General features: G+C 44.1%; 1 protein-coding gene across 1 annotated transcript; it reads left to right on the forward strand.

The window, feature by feature from the left end:
• The first annotated feature begins 1,135 nt into the window (after nucleotides 1-1,135).
• Nucleotides 1,136-12,903, forward strand: LMO2 (LIM domain only 2). The gene is made up of 3 exons (XM_040328105.1): nucleotides 1,136-1,588; nucleotides 8,108-8,323; nucleotides 12,144-12,903. Exons 1-3 carry the CDS (start codon nucleotides 1,461-1,463, stop codon nucleotides 12,361-12,363), a joined length of 564 nt encoding a protein of 187 aa, XP_040184039.1. The 5' UTR covers nucleotides 1,136-1,460; the 3' UTR covers nucleotides 12,364-12,903.
• Nucleotides 12,904-13,123: the final 220 nt, after the last annotated feature.

The raw sequence follows: 13,123 nt of genomic DNA on the forward strand, positions 1-13,123 counted from the left end.
AGAGCTGTTTTTTCCCCGATGGCAAAAGTACCTGTTGGAAATTCTGATCATCTGTATGCAATTCCGACGCACACAAAAATCCTACGCATGCTCCGAATCAATTCGACACATGCTCGGAATCATCAAACTTAAAGCGGGAGTTCACCCATAAGACAATTTTTTCACAAAATCCCCTTAGATGGATGCTCATTTTGTCTAGGGGAATCGGCTAGTTGTTTTAAAATATGAGCTGTACTTACCGTTTTCGAGATGCATCTTCTCCGTCGCTTCCCGGTATGGGTCTTCGGGAGCGGGCGTTCCTTCTTGATTGACAGTCTTCCGAGAGGCTTCCGACGGTCGCATCCATCGCGTCACGATTTTCCGAAAGAAGCCGAACGTCGGTGCGGCTCTATACTGCGCCTGCGCACCGACGTTCGGCTTCTTTCGGAAAATCGTGACGCGATGGATGCGACCGTCGGAAGCCTCTCGGAAGACTGTCAATCAAAATAGGAACGCCCAGTCCCGCAGCCCATACCCGGAAGCGGCGGAGAAGATGCATCTCGTAAACGGTAAGTACAGCTTTTAAAGTATTTTAAAACAACTAGCCGATTCCCCTAGACAAAACGAGCAGGAATCTAAGGGGAAGAAGTTTTATGTACGGGTGAACCACCGCTTTAATTTTTTCTCAGCTCGTCGTAGTGTTGTACATGACGGCATTCTTGGCGAATTTCCAACAACATTTATGTGACCGTGTGTATGCAAGGCAAGTTTGAGCCAACATTCCTGTTGGAAAAAAAATCCACAGTTTTGTTGTCGGAATGTCCGATCGTGTGTACGCGGCATAAGACAACTAACGCCTGCTTCCATTTGAAGCTTTTCACACAGGTATTTTACTTACAGTCTGCGTAGCCCTTGGATATACTAGAAGCAAAAAATAATTTGAATACATAGAAGCTTCTCAGTAGGCTCCCTGTTAACTGTAAATTAATCCTTCAATTAACCTGTTTACCTCAAACCCCCCCCCCCCCCCCAACCTCATCAGAGGAGAATTAACCTGTGCAGCACTGTCAGATCAATGCCGCTGTCTGCAACGCAAGGCTGACCTCCCCAGAGACGCAGGGGGTTAATGAGTTAGACAGCTGCAGTGTAGCTGTGTTGTAATCCCAGTGCCCAGGAGGGCCAGAGAGAGAGAGAAGTGAGCAGCTGTGCCTTTAAATGCCATTTCCTTCTATTGTATTTGAATGGTGATCAGGAAAAAGGAAATGAAAGCAGAGGGGCTGAGCTAAAATAGTCAATGCTGCAAAGGAGACAGCAATTGCCTATATAAGTGACAGTGACACAGGCTTCTCTCTCAGACCTTCCTTCTTGGCCAGAGGACTCAGGCAGCTGCCAGGAATACAGATGTGGCAGCACGGTGATGGAGAGCGGGCAGTTGGCATCTGACGTTGGGGGTAGATCTGCAACAGAGAGGATAGCATTGCATGGACCTGCGTTTGTATGAATTAGCCAGGACCTACAAGAGCCAAGACAACACAACTGTACAGAGGACAATACACAGGAGCAAGCAAATGTCAGCACCCATCGAGAGGAAGAGCCTGGACCCTGCAGAGTAAGCGTGGCTGGGGTCTTATTGTTGCAGCAATTGGAGGTGGCGGAGGGGGGGCTAATGAAAATAGGGGCAATCGCTAACCATTTAGGCAAGCGATTAAAGGAGGGGCACACATTGTATTGAAATAGGCAAGGGCTGACGGCTGGCATAGGTACCGGCTGTCCTTGATTTCCAAGAACACACCTGGATTATAGAGGCGTGCAGCTGGAATTTCTTCTTCCTTAAAAATGCCCTGAGATGGAACATCTTTTTTTTTTTTTTACACTCGGTCCTTTCTATTCGACCTTATTTTAAAAGAAGTATTTAAAATAGTAATAGATGTATTTGTGTAGTCCATGTGCAAAAATGGGAATAAAGTGCATCGCGGTGGTGTTGGCATTGTAACTACAGCAAGGACATCATTTTCAGTAGAAATGTGGTCCTGGGAGTTATTTATTTTTTTATTTATTTTTTCGTATCCTGGAAGTTATTTATTTTAAATCAGCCTTTCTTAACCTTTCAACTTTCAGTTCTTTCTATCCAACCTTATTAAAAAATATTAGTATTTAAAATGCTAATAAATGTATTTGTGTTGTCCAGCATAAGCCATAATGGCAATAAAGTGCACCGCGGCGGCGGTGGTGGTTGCCTTGTAACTACAGCAAGGACTTAATTTTCAGTAGAAATGTGGTCCTGGAAGTGATTTATTTATTTTCGTATTTTTCTATTTATTTTTTCGTGAAAGTTATTTTAAATCAGCCTTTCTTAACCTTTCAACTTTCAGTTCTTTCTATCCAACCTTATTTAAAAATATTAGTATTTAAAATGCTAATAGATGTATTTGTGGTGTCCAGCATAAGCCATAATGGCAATAAAGTGCATCGCGGCGGCGGTGGTGGTTGCCTTGTAGCAAGGACTTCATTTTCCAGCAGCAATGTGGTCCTGGAAGTTATTTAAAATCAGCCTTTCTCAACCTATCAACTTTAGTTCTTTCTGTCTAACATTGTTTTAAAATAAGGGATTTAAAATGCTTATAGATGTATTTCTGTAACCCATATGCCATAACGGGAATAATGGGCCAGATTCACAGTGGAGATACAACGGCGTATCTGCTGATACTCCGTCGTATCTCTGTTTCTATCAATGCGACTGATTCATAGAATCAGTTACGCATAGATATCCATAAGATCCGACAGGTGTAATTGTTTTACACTGTCGGATCTTAGGATGCAGTACCGCGGCTGCCGCTGGGGGGAGTTTGCGTCGTAAACCAGCGTCGGGTATGCAAATTAGGAGTTACGGCGATTCCCGACGGATTTTCGCGTTCGCTACGTCGCCGCTAGTCTAGTTTCCCGTCGCAAAGTTAGTCGTCGTTTTAGGTGCCCTAACTTTAGTCAGCAAGCGTATTGCTGTCTAAAGTATGGCCGTCGTTCCCGCGTCGAAATTTAAAAATCAACGTCGTTTGCGTAAGCCGTCCGGGAATACGGAATTACGCTACGCGCGTCGCCGTTCGGAAAAATTACGTCACGGCGCGCAATGCACGACGGGAGTTCGGAAACGAGGCATGCACGGTAGGTCCGGCGCGGGAGCGCGCCTAATTTAAGTGGCATGTACACATATTCGCCAGCACACCAAGGATCATTGAAAAAACGTCCAAAAATTTAATGCATAATAGCGATCCAAAAAGCAACGTTTCGAGGTCACGCAGGACCTCTTCGTCAGGCAAAAGAAGAGGTCCTGCGTGACCTCGAAACGTTGCTTTTTGGATCGCTATTATGCATTAAATTTTTGGACGTTTTTTCAATGATCCTTGGTGTGCTGGCGAATATGTGTACATGATTTGCTTTCCGGTTCCCAGCTGGTGATCGTTTCAGCACCCTTTTACTTATTGGCCATTTTCCTGGAAGGTGTGCAGTTGGAATATTTTGTAATTTAAATGGCACACGCCCATTTAAATTGGCCCGCCTTGCGCCGTAGGCCGCCGGCGTAGGTTTTCATCGCAAGTGCTTGGTGAATCAGGCACTTGCGATGAAAAATTGCGGCGGTGTAACGTATCTAAGATACGTTACGCCGCCGCTCTTGTATGTGAATCTGGCCCAAAGTGCGTTGTGGTAAAGGTGGTGGTGGTGGCATTGTAACTATAGCAAGGACATCATTTTTCAGCAGCAATGTGGTCCTGGAGGTTATTTAAAATCATCTTTTCTTAACCTTTCAGTTCTTTCTATGTAACTGTTTTAAAATAAGTATTTAAAATGCTAGTAGCTATATTTGAGTAGTCTATTCAGGGCTTTGAAGACCCCTGGTGTAGTGCATATGCCATAATGGGAATAAAGCGCATCACACTGGTGGTAGCATATCTCCCAAATGTCCCTGATTTCAAGGGACTGTCCCTGATTTGGAGCAAAGTCCCTCTTTCCTTCTCATTTGTCCCTCATTTTGGTCTGATCTATAAAGCTGTATATAAAATGCACTTTTTATATTTCGAAAAGGGTCTCCCAGTGCTAAACCTTTCATCCATATTCTAAATTGCAACATTTATAAATTTAAAAAGCCAATATAAAGAAATAGTAGTGGTAAAAAAAAAGCCCTTTGTGGATTTAATTAACCTTTTTTGGGGTTAATTCTCCTTTAAGGGGGTGTGGCAGGGGGCGTGTCCCATGCCTACATACATTTGCTAGTAGGTGTCCCTCATTCCCATTTGACACCCTGGGTATTTTTTCCAACCCTCCTGCTCTGTACAAGAGCATTTTTTGTGATAATCTTCTTGATACTACATAAATTATAATAACAGAAAAGAAGTACAGTCAGTATAAAGTTGTGGTATCCCCTAATATTATTGGTCATTGTAGATGTGCCCCTTTCATTGGTGCTCAGTGTAGGTAGGAGGAGATATTTACAAGTGATCCCCTGTGTCAGTGAGCAGTGGCTGCAGGGGAGAAGAGGAATAGCTCTACAAAGGCTGGGAATTCCAGGAGCCATGACGTCATAGGCTTCCATATCCAAGCCGTTGTCAGCGCTCCCTCATATCTCTTGCAGCTCACTAAGGCCCCTTTCACACTGGGGCGGGAGGCACGGTGGCGGTATAGCGCCGCTAAAAATAGTGGCGCTATACCGTCGAAAAGCACCGCTAAAACGCAGCTAAAGCACGGCAAAAACGACTGGCGCTTTAGCGGTGCTGTAGTACGAAAGGTGTTTTAGCTGCGCTTTTTGGGTGCTAGCGGAGGACTTTTTTTAACGCACCGCCCCACTGTGAAAGCACACACTGCATAGAATGGGAGGAAGTTTTCAGGCGCTTTTTAGAGGCTATTTCTATCGCTAAAATGCTTGAAGACTGCCACAGTGTAAAAGGGGTCTAAAGGTAATAACTGTGAAGCCCTGTACACACGGCGGGAATCCCGTCAGGATTCGATGCCGTTGCCGCCATCTTGCTACACCCTACACTACCCTTGTATGCTACCGCGCATGCGTCGAAGTCTCATTGAGCGTGCGCGGGTTTACCTGGGGACAGGTAAGCATACTGACGAACGTTTTTCTCGCCCAGGAAACACTCTGCCGAGAATCCCGACGAGAAAATAGAGAGCAGGTTCTCTATTTTTCTCGTCGGGATTCCCGGCAGTTTTCTCAACGAGAAAGCATACACACACGTGGTTTTCACGGCAAAAAGCTCTCCCAGCAGCTTTTTTGACGAGAAAACCGGTCGTGTGTACGAGGCTTCAGGGATGAGTTGATGTAGAAAGTAAAAGTTCAGCTGTTAGTTAGAGGTGTACTTGGCTTCCCTGAAGAGATTCATTTTCTGAGATTCCCTAAAGGTGGACAGAGTACCCATACAGGTTGAGGTAGAGCTTTCCAGAGGATGAAAGAAGCTCTGGAGAAGTCTTGAAGGCAAGCATGGGAGGAATTAACGAGGGGTCTAGAGGGAAGGAGGTCCTGAGAGGAGTAAAGTGGTTGGTTTGGGTGATATTTTGAGATGAGTTTGGTGATGTACCTCAAGGCAGAGTTGTGAATTAATTTGTATGCTGTTATTGATATTTTGATTTCTATTCATTGGGCAAGTGGAAGCCAATGGAGGGATTGGAAGAGCAGGGTGATGGACACTGAGCAATTGGTAAGGTGAATGAGTGTGTCAGTAGCATTCATGATAGACATAAGGGGGGGGGGTAGACTCTGTAAAGGTAGGTCAACAGAGAGGGAGCCGCAATAGTCAATACGAGAGATAACAAGGGAGTGAATTAGCTACAAGTTATGTGATGTCATCCAGGTTGGTATTCTTGGATCAGTGGCTGTATGCACTGGCACTGTTATGTTTGGCTGCAGGAGGGTGAAGACTTGGTTCCAATGTTCCTGATGCAGGACAACATGTTGATCAGCTAAAGAAGATGGTACTCTAATGTTAGGTTTGGGTGATATTTAAAGGGGAGGTAAACCTTCTGTAGTGCAGCAGCCCCCCCCCCAGAGCCCCTCTTTTACTTACCTAAACCCGATCATTCCAGTGACAGGGACGAGCACAGCAGCTCCAGCCGCTGTCTCAGGTCCTCACTGGATAGATTAATAGCAGCGGGAGCCATTGACCAAATCCAGTGACAAGGGAGCCGGGGGCGGAGCCGAGGCCTGCTGGCTGTGTCAATGGACGCAGCAGCAGGACTCGGGAGCGCGCCCGCACGAGAGCCTCCATGGAATGCGGCTCTCCCTGGGGGCACTCAAGAAGAGGAGGATCGGGGCCTCCCTGTATAAAACCCTTGCACAGGGAAGGTAAGTATGACATGTTTGTTTTTTAAACAAGCCTTTACAACGGCAAAGTTGTGGATGGCTTTGTATGTTAAGTATTGTGAATGTTATTCATGAGGTGAGAGGAAGCTGATGGGGGGATTGGCAGAGAAGGGTGGCTAACATTGAACGGTTGGTAAGGTAGATGAATCTGGCTGCACCATTCATGGTAGACTGGAGGGAAGTCTGTGTAGAGGTAGGCCTACAAGGACGGAGTTGCAACAGTCAAGGCAAGAGATAACCAGGGTGTAAGATAGTAGCTCTGTGATGTCATTGGTTAAGATGGGAGGTATACTAAAGAATTCTTGCTCTTGCTCTACATCAGGATTTCTCAAACCAGGGTTCCGTGGAACTCTAAAATATCTTTAGAGGTTGCTACAGGTTCCTTGAGCAATTTCTGCCTTTCAGATAAGTTTCCACAGAGACCATTAATCTTTTTTGCCATCTGTAAGGGGGTATTTCTTCCCAATGAACACAAGTGTAAGGAGCATTTTTCCTACCATCACACTAATGTATCATGCTGTGTGTGTATATATATATATATATATATATATATATATATATATATATAGTCATTTTTAGAAGGGGTTTCCTGAGACCAGAAAGTTATTTCAAGGGTTCCTCTGTATTGAAAAGGTTGAGAAATGCTGCTCTATACTCTGAGCTCATCTTAACATGGGATAGCATGACAAAAAAAAAAAAAAAACAGTGCTTAGTTATGCACTTCTTTAGAAATAAACCAATTGATTGCAAATTTAAATACTTGTTGAATTCACCTGTGCTGTATGTTTCTTTTTCAATATTTTATTGGATTTTCAAAAATTATAACAAGCCATGGTTTGCCCACGCAGGGGCGACATAGAACAAAAAAATAAGAAATAGCGCATGAACACATAATAAACACCTAGACAAATTATAACCCAGGCCATGGAGGACCAGGTAGAAAATTAGGCCTGTGTCATAGACACAAATGTCCTTCTGTACCCAGGAGTACAGAAGCTTACATTGTTGGCCTTCATATCGAAAAGCAATGACAGGAAAAGAAAACAGGGAAAAAAGAGAGAGTAAAAAAAAAGAGTAGAGAAAAAGAGGAGCCCCAGAAGAGGGCGAGTATCACGGACACGGGACCCGCCGATGCAAGATTTCTTAAAGCTGACCATAACTGGTTGGGGGCTGTGCTGTATGTTTCAACACAAATTTGTCTCAAATGAGGAGAGTCACACAATTCAGGGTCCAGACCATCCCGATGTTATGGTTTTCCCCAGATTGAAAAAATATCAGTTCACAGGTAAACCAAATACAATTTTTTTCAGGCTGCCCAAAGGTATTTAAGCAACTTCACCTGTAAAAAAAAAAAAGATGCTCAAGAAAATATTAGCTTGAACATCTTTTTTTTTTTTACGAATGAAGTGAATTAAATATCTTTGGGATAAATGAAAATGTGTATTTGGTTTACCTGTGAATTGATTTTTTCATCCTATATCTCTCTACTGAGCCATTATTCTGCTCTGGGCACCAAGGAGCTCTTGGCAGATATCATTAATGCATGCCAAATTCCCATTGTGATGCCTGTGGGCATGATGTAGCTTGTGGGCATGATGTAACCTAAAATAGTTGCATATCATAGAGGAGTGCTAAAAGAAACTAGCCCTGACTGCAGAAGAAAAAAAATAAGTTTCTCTTCAAAAATGTTTGTCTTATAACTAAAGCTTGTGTTCTACGTTTTAACATTGTTGAATTAAATTTTGAATTCTGCAACTCATTTTCTTCCCATAGTGAGCCAGTGGACGAGGTTCTGCAGATTCCACCCTCACTACTAACATGTGGGGGCTGCCAACAAAACATTGGGGACCGCTACTTCTTAAAGGCCATAGATCAATATTGGCACGAGGACTGCCTGAGCTGCGACTTGTGTGGCTGCCGCTTAGGAGAGGTCGGGAGGAGACTCTACTACAAACTGGGGCGCAAGCTGTGCCGAAGAGATTATCTCAGGTAAGGCCTTCATTTCCATAGAGGAATAAATATTAGTTAGAAATCATATGTGGGCATTTACCATGCTATGCACTTAAGAGTGGTGACTGCACTATAAGCACATCAACTTGTACACCTCTTTTATTTACATGGTGTAAAACATTTATGTGGTCCCAAATAAGGGTTGAATAAAAAAGGGATGCATGAAGTAAATCTTGCCTTAAGGACTGGACAGTTATTACAGTACATGGTGTGGTCTCTTAAAGTGGAGGTTCACCCGGAAATTACAATTTTTAACCTTAGATTGATGCTCATTTTGTCAAGGGGAATCGGCTAGTGTTTTTAAAATCGAACCTGTACTTACCGTTTTAGAGAGCGATCTTCTCCGCCGCTTCCGGGTATGGGCTGCGGGACTGGGCGTTCCTATTTTGATTGACAGGCTTCCGACGGTCGCATCCATCGCGTCACGATTTTCCGAAAGTAGCCGAACGTCGGTGCGCAGGCTCCGTATAGAGCCGCACCGACGTTCGGCTTCTTTCGGCTACTCGTGACGCGATGGATGCGACCGTCGGAAGCCTTTCGGAAGACTGTCAATCAAAATAGGAACGCCCAGTCCCGAAGACCATACCCGGAAGTGGCGGAGAAGATCGCTTTCTAAAACGGTAAGTACAGGTTCGATTTTAAAAAACTAGCCGATTCCCCTAGACAAAATGAGCCTCAATCCAAGGTTAATTTTTTTTTTTTTACGGTGAACTCCCGCTTTAAAGAGGTCCAGGGAAAAAAAAGAATCAATAAAAGCCAGCAGCTACACATACTGCAACTGCTGGCTTTTAATAAATGGACACTTACCTTTCCTGCTGTCCCTCGATGTCGGCACCGCAGCCGATGTTTCCATCAGCTAGTGGGTGCTGCCGCCATTGTGCGTAAGGGAACCCGGCAGTGTAGCCTTTCGGCTATACGCCGGGAACCCTACTGCACATGCGCAAGGCCCGCTCCTCTCTCCTATTAGCCCGGGGGCCAGGGGAGGAGGAGAGAGCCCCGCGGCGACGTCACTGCTGTGGCCAAACTCCCGGAAGTGGGAGTATCCTGTCCCCCCTCCCCCCAAAAGGTGCCAATTGTGGCACCGGAGGGGGGGAGGAATCCGATGAGCGGACATTCCACTTTAGGGTGGAGCTCCGCTTTAAGAGAGTTTAGGACCCACCCATACAGGCATATGCAGTTGTAATAAATCTTGCCACCTCCCCACTGTAAAGATGTCAGTGGTACATTTCTCACTGATTTATGGGTATATAAATGAACAGAGAGCAAAGTAAACTTCCATAGCCTACTCTACTCTGATCAATCCTGACCACCCTTTCCAGTGCACTTTCTCCAGCGACAGGCAAATTCCATAAGCCAGGTAACCAAGATAATGGTTCCTGAAGTTTAATGTGTTATAATCAAATAACATGTTTTTGAACCTACTGAATCAAAGATTGGACAGAACGTCTTCTAAATTGTCCATTATTTTGTCTATCCTTGCCCTCATCTGTACTGTTATGTCTGTTAAAAGAAGGCTGTCATGGAGAATGCCAATGCCGACATCTCCTTTTAAAAATGCTAGCTGCCATGCTGACCTGTATGCTTCAATATTTTTAGCCGCTGACTTGGAACAAGTAAGCAAATAAGGATCTTAATTTTTTTTTAATCTGCATGTTTGTCCTAGATTACTAACTATTAAAAACAGCAGGTCAGCATATGTAGCAGCCCTTGTATGTCTCCCATGTCAGGTTCACTTTCTGCATCAAACAAGACAAAACAAAAAGGGCACAAACACCTAGTACATTTTCCACAGCACTTTAATGAAAGATGTAAAAAAAAATAGTATATACTCATAAAGGGAATAGGAATGACATTGTTATAAAAAAAAAGTCCAGAAACCCAAAGGTAGGCTCTGCAAAGGAACACCTCTGGTTCGACTAGATGTCTTGCTGCAAGCTGACGCGTTTCAGGAGACTTGGCCCCTTCTTCAGAGCAAGGCTCAGCGTCAGCTGGCTGCAGGACATCCAGTCAAACCAGAGGAGTTCCATTGCAGAGCCTACCTTTGGGTTTCTGGACTTTTTAGAACACTCATTCCTATTCCATTTGTGTGTGTATATACTATCATTTTAACCACTTCTAAACCGCCGTACGTCTTTATACGGCCTAACTTTAAAGATTGATATCTCGGTAACGGCAGCAGCTGCTGCCACAATCGAGGTGTCAATCTTTAGTGTCAGCGGTTCTGTTAACGATAACGGCGGTCTCCGCGGCGGATTCGCCGCGAGATCGCCCTTATCGGCGGCGGGAGAGGGGCCCCCCCTCCCGCCGCTCTCCCGCGCCTTCCGCCGCTTACCGTAGCCATCGGTAGCGGCAGAGGCAGAGGCGGCAGAGGCGATCGGGACCGTTCGGCTGCTGACTGGGGACGAGACTGAAGGAAAAATCTCCTTTGCCCGTCCCCATAGCTCTGCTGGGCGGAAGTGACGTCAAAACGTCAGTCCCGCCCAGCCTCTTAAAGAAACATTTTTTTTTGGCATTTGAAAAAATGACAGTTTCAAATTTTTTTTTTTTTTTGCATTTTAGTCTAACTATGAGATCTGAGGTCTTTTTGACCCCAGATCTCATATTTAAGAGGACCTGTCATGCTTTTTTCTATTACAAGGGATGTTTACATTTTTTTTTTTTCCAGTGTAAGAAATAATAAAATAAATAAAAATAAATAAGAAAAAAAAAAAAAAATTTTTAAAGCGCCCCGTCCCGACGAGCTCATGCACAGAAGCGAACGCATACGCGAGTAACGCCCGCATATGAAAACGGTGTTCAAACGACACAAGTGAGGTATCGCCGCGATCGTTAGAGCGAGAGCAATAATTATAGCCCTAGACCTACTCTGTAACTCAAAAAATGCAACCTATAGAATTTTTTAAACGTCGCCTATCGAGATTTTTAAGGGTAAAAGTTTGACGCCATGCCACGAGCGGGCGCAATTTGTAAGCGTGACATGTTGGGTACAATTTTACTCGGCGTAACATTATCTTTCACATTATATAAAAAAATTGGGCCAAATTTATTGCTGTCTTATTTTTTAATTCAAAAAAGTGATTTTTTTCCAAAAAAAGTGCGCTTGTAGGACCGCTGCGCAAATATGGTGTGACAAAAAGTATTGCAATGATCGCCATTTTATTCTCTAGTGTGTTCGAAAAAAATAAATATATAATGTTTGTGGGTTTTAAGTAATTTTCTAGCAAAAAAAACTGTTTTAGTCTTGTAAACACCAAATCTGAAAAACACCCAAAGTAGAGAAGTGATTAAATCTTACAATGAAGTGATGAAAAAAATGCACTAGGCGTTTGTACCCTGTTTTGTCTTTTTTTTGTACAGTTTGTTTTCTACAGTTTGAAGATTCCCTAGTCTCAGTTCACAGTGGGGCGACTTGTCAGCCTGACAAGTTGCGCCGCATTCAGTGCAATGGAACCATTCTAATCAGAGCGGCTCAAGTTACTCCGACTTAGAAAAAGGTTCCTGCACTACTTTGGAGCGACTTGCATTGACTTCTATTAAATAAGTCGTTTGCAAGCCGCACTGTGCGGGGTGGATTCAGAGTCGGGTGACTTTGAGTCCCCCCTAGTGTGAACCAAGCCTGAAAAGGGCAGCATCGTCTACATTATATAAAGTCCAGATTGCACTGTGGCTATTTGATTTGAAGACTTTTGTTCAGTTTTTCTCTTGAGTTCTTAGTGCTACAGTGTAAAGTTTATTTTTCTTTCCCTTTTGATCGATCACTTTCCCCATCCTAAAATATGTTTTGTGGTTTCTGTTGCAGACTTTTTGGTCAGGATGGTCTTTGTGCATCCTGCGACAAGCGGATCAGGGCGTACGAGATGACCATGCGGGTGAAGGACAAAGTCTATCATCTGGAGTGCTTCAAGTGTGCAGCATGTCAGAAGCACTTCTGTGTGGGTGACCGCTACCTTCTTATAAACTCAGACATTGTCTGTGAGCAGGACATTTATGAATGGACAAAACTTAATGGAATGATGTAGCTATGGGACAATGCCCCAGGAGTTTCCTGGAATGGACCTAAATGACTCTAAAGTATCAAGCGATGGACTTACACTGTAGCAATAACAACTGACAGTGCATTATCTCTTCAACAGAAGAATTGGTGACAGACTGGGCATCTACATTGGAATCAGCTGGCAGACACATCTATGGGTTCTAAGGCTCCTAATCATCAGCTACTCCTACCAACCAATAATGGTGCTTTTGGATTTACACAATTATTACTGACATGAGTACTGGGCCCTTCTAAATATAGATCTACTGCCAGCAACTGAAGATCTATATGTGGGACCGTGGATCCTTCCTGAAGTCTCCAAAGCCATGTCCTAATTTGATCCATATTTGGGCAAAATTGCTCCTCCCATGTTGAAAAGACCTGACCCGAAACCAGGGTTGGCTTGTAAAGATAGGGTCATGTGAATGTTTACCTGCTGACTTACAGACTAAGGGCTGGATTCAGATACAATGGTGTATCTATCCGCCCGGCGTAACGTATCTCAGATACGTTACGCCGCCGTAATTATGGGCGCAAGTTCTGTATTCAGAAACAACTTGCGCCCTTAGTTACGGCGGCGTAACGTATCTGTGTCGGCGTAAGCCCGCCTAATTCAAATGTGGATGATGTGGGCGTGTTTTATGTATATTAACTGTGAACCTGCGTATTTGACATTTTTTATGAACGGCGCTTGCGAAAAAATCCCAGTGAGCATGCTCGAAATTCCGCCGCAAATCGTCATTGCT

The sequence above is a fragment of the Rana temporaria genome, chromosome 11 (assembly GCF_905171775.1).
Source record: "Rana temporaria chromosome 11, aRanTem1.1, whole genome shotgun sequence".
NCBI lineage: Eukaryota > Metazoa > Chordata > Amphibia > Anura > Ranidae > Rana > Rana temporaria.

Bases quoted from the DNA above. Each gene is read 5' to 3' on its own strand.
- LMO2 (XM_040328105.1), top strand. From the start codon at position 1,461: ATGGACCTGCGTTTGTATGAATTAGCCAGGACCTACAAGAGCCAAGAC. The intron at 1,589-8,107 runs GTAAGCGTGGCT...TTCTTCCCATAG, and splicing joins AAGAGCCTGGACCCTGCAGA to TGAGCCAGTGGACGAGGTTC. The intron at 8,324-12,143 runs GTAAGGCCTTCA...TTTCTGTTGCAG, and splicing joins TGCCGAAGAGATTATCTCAG to ACTTTTTGGTCAGGATGGTC.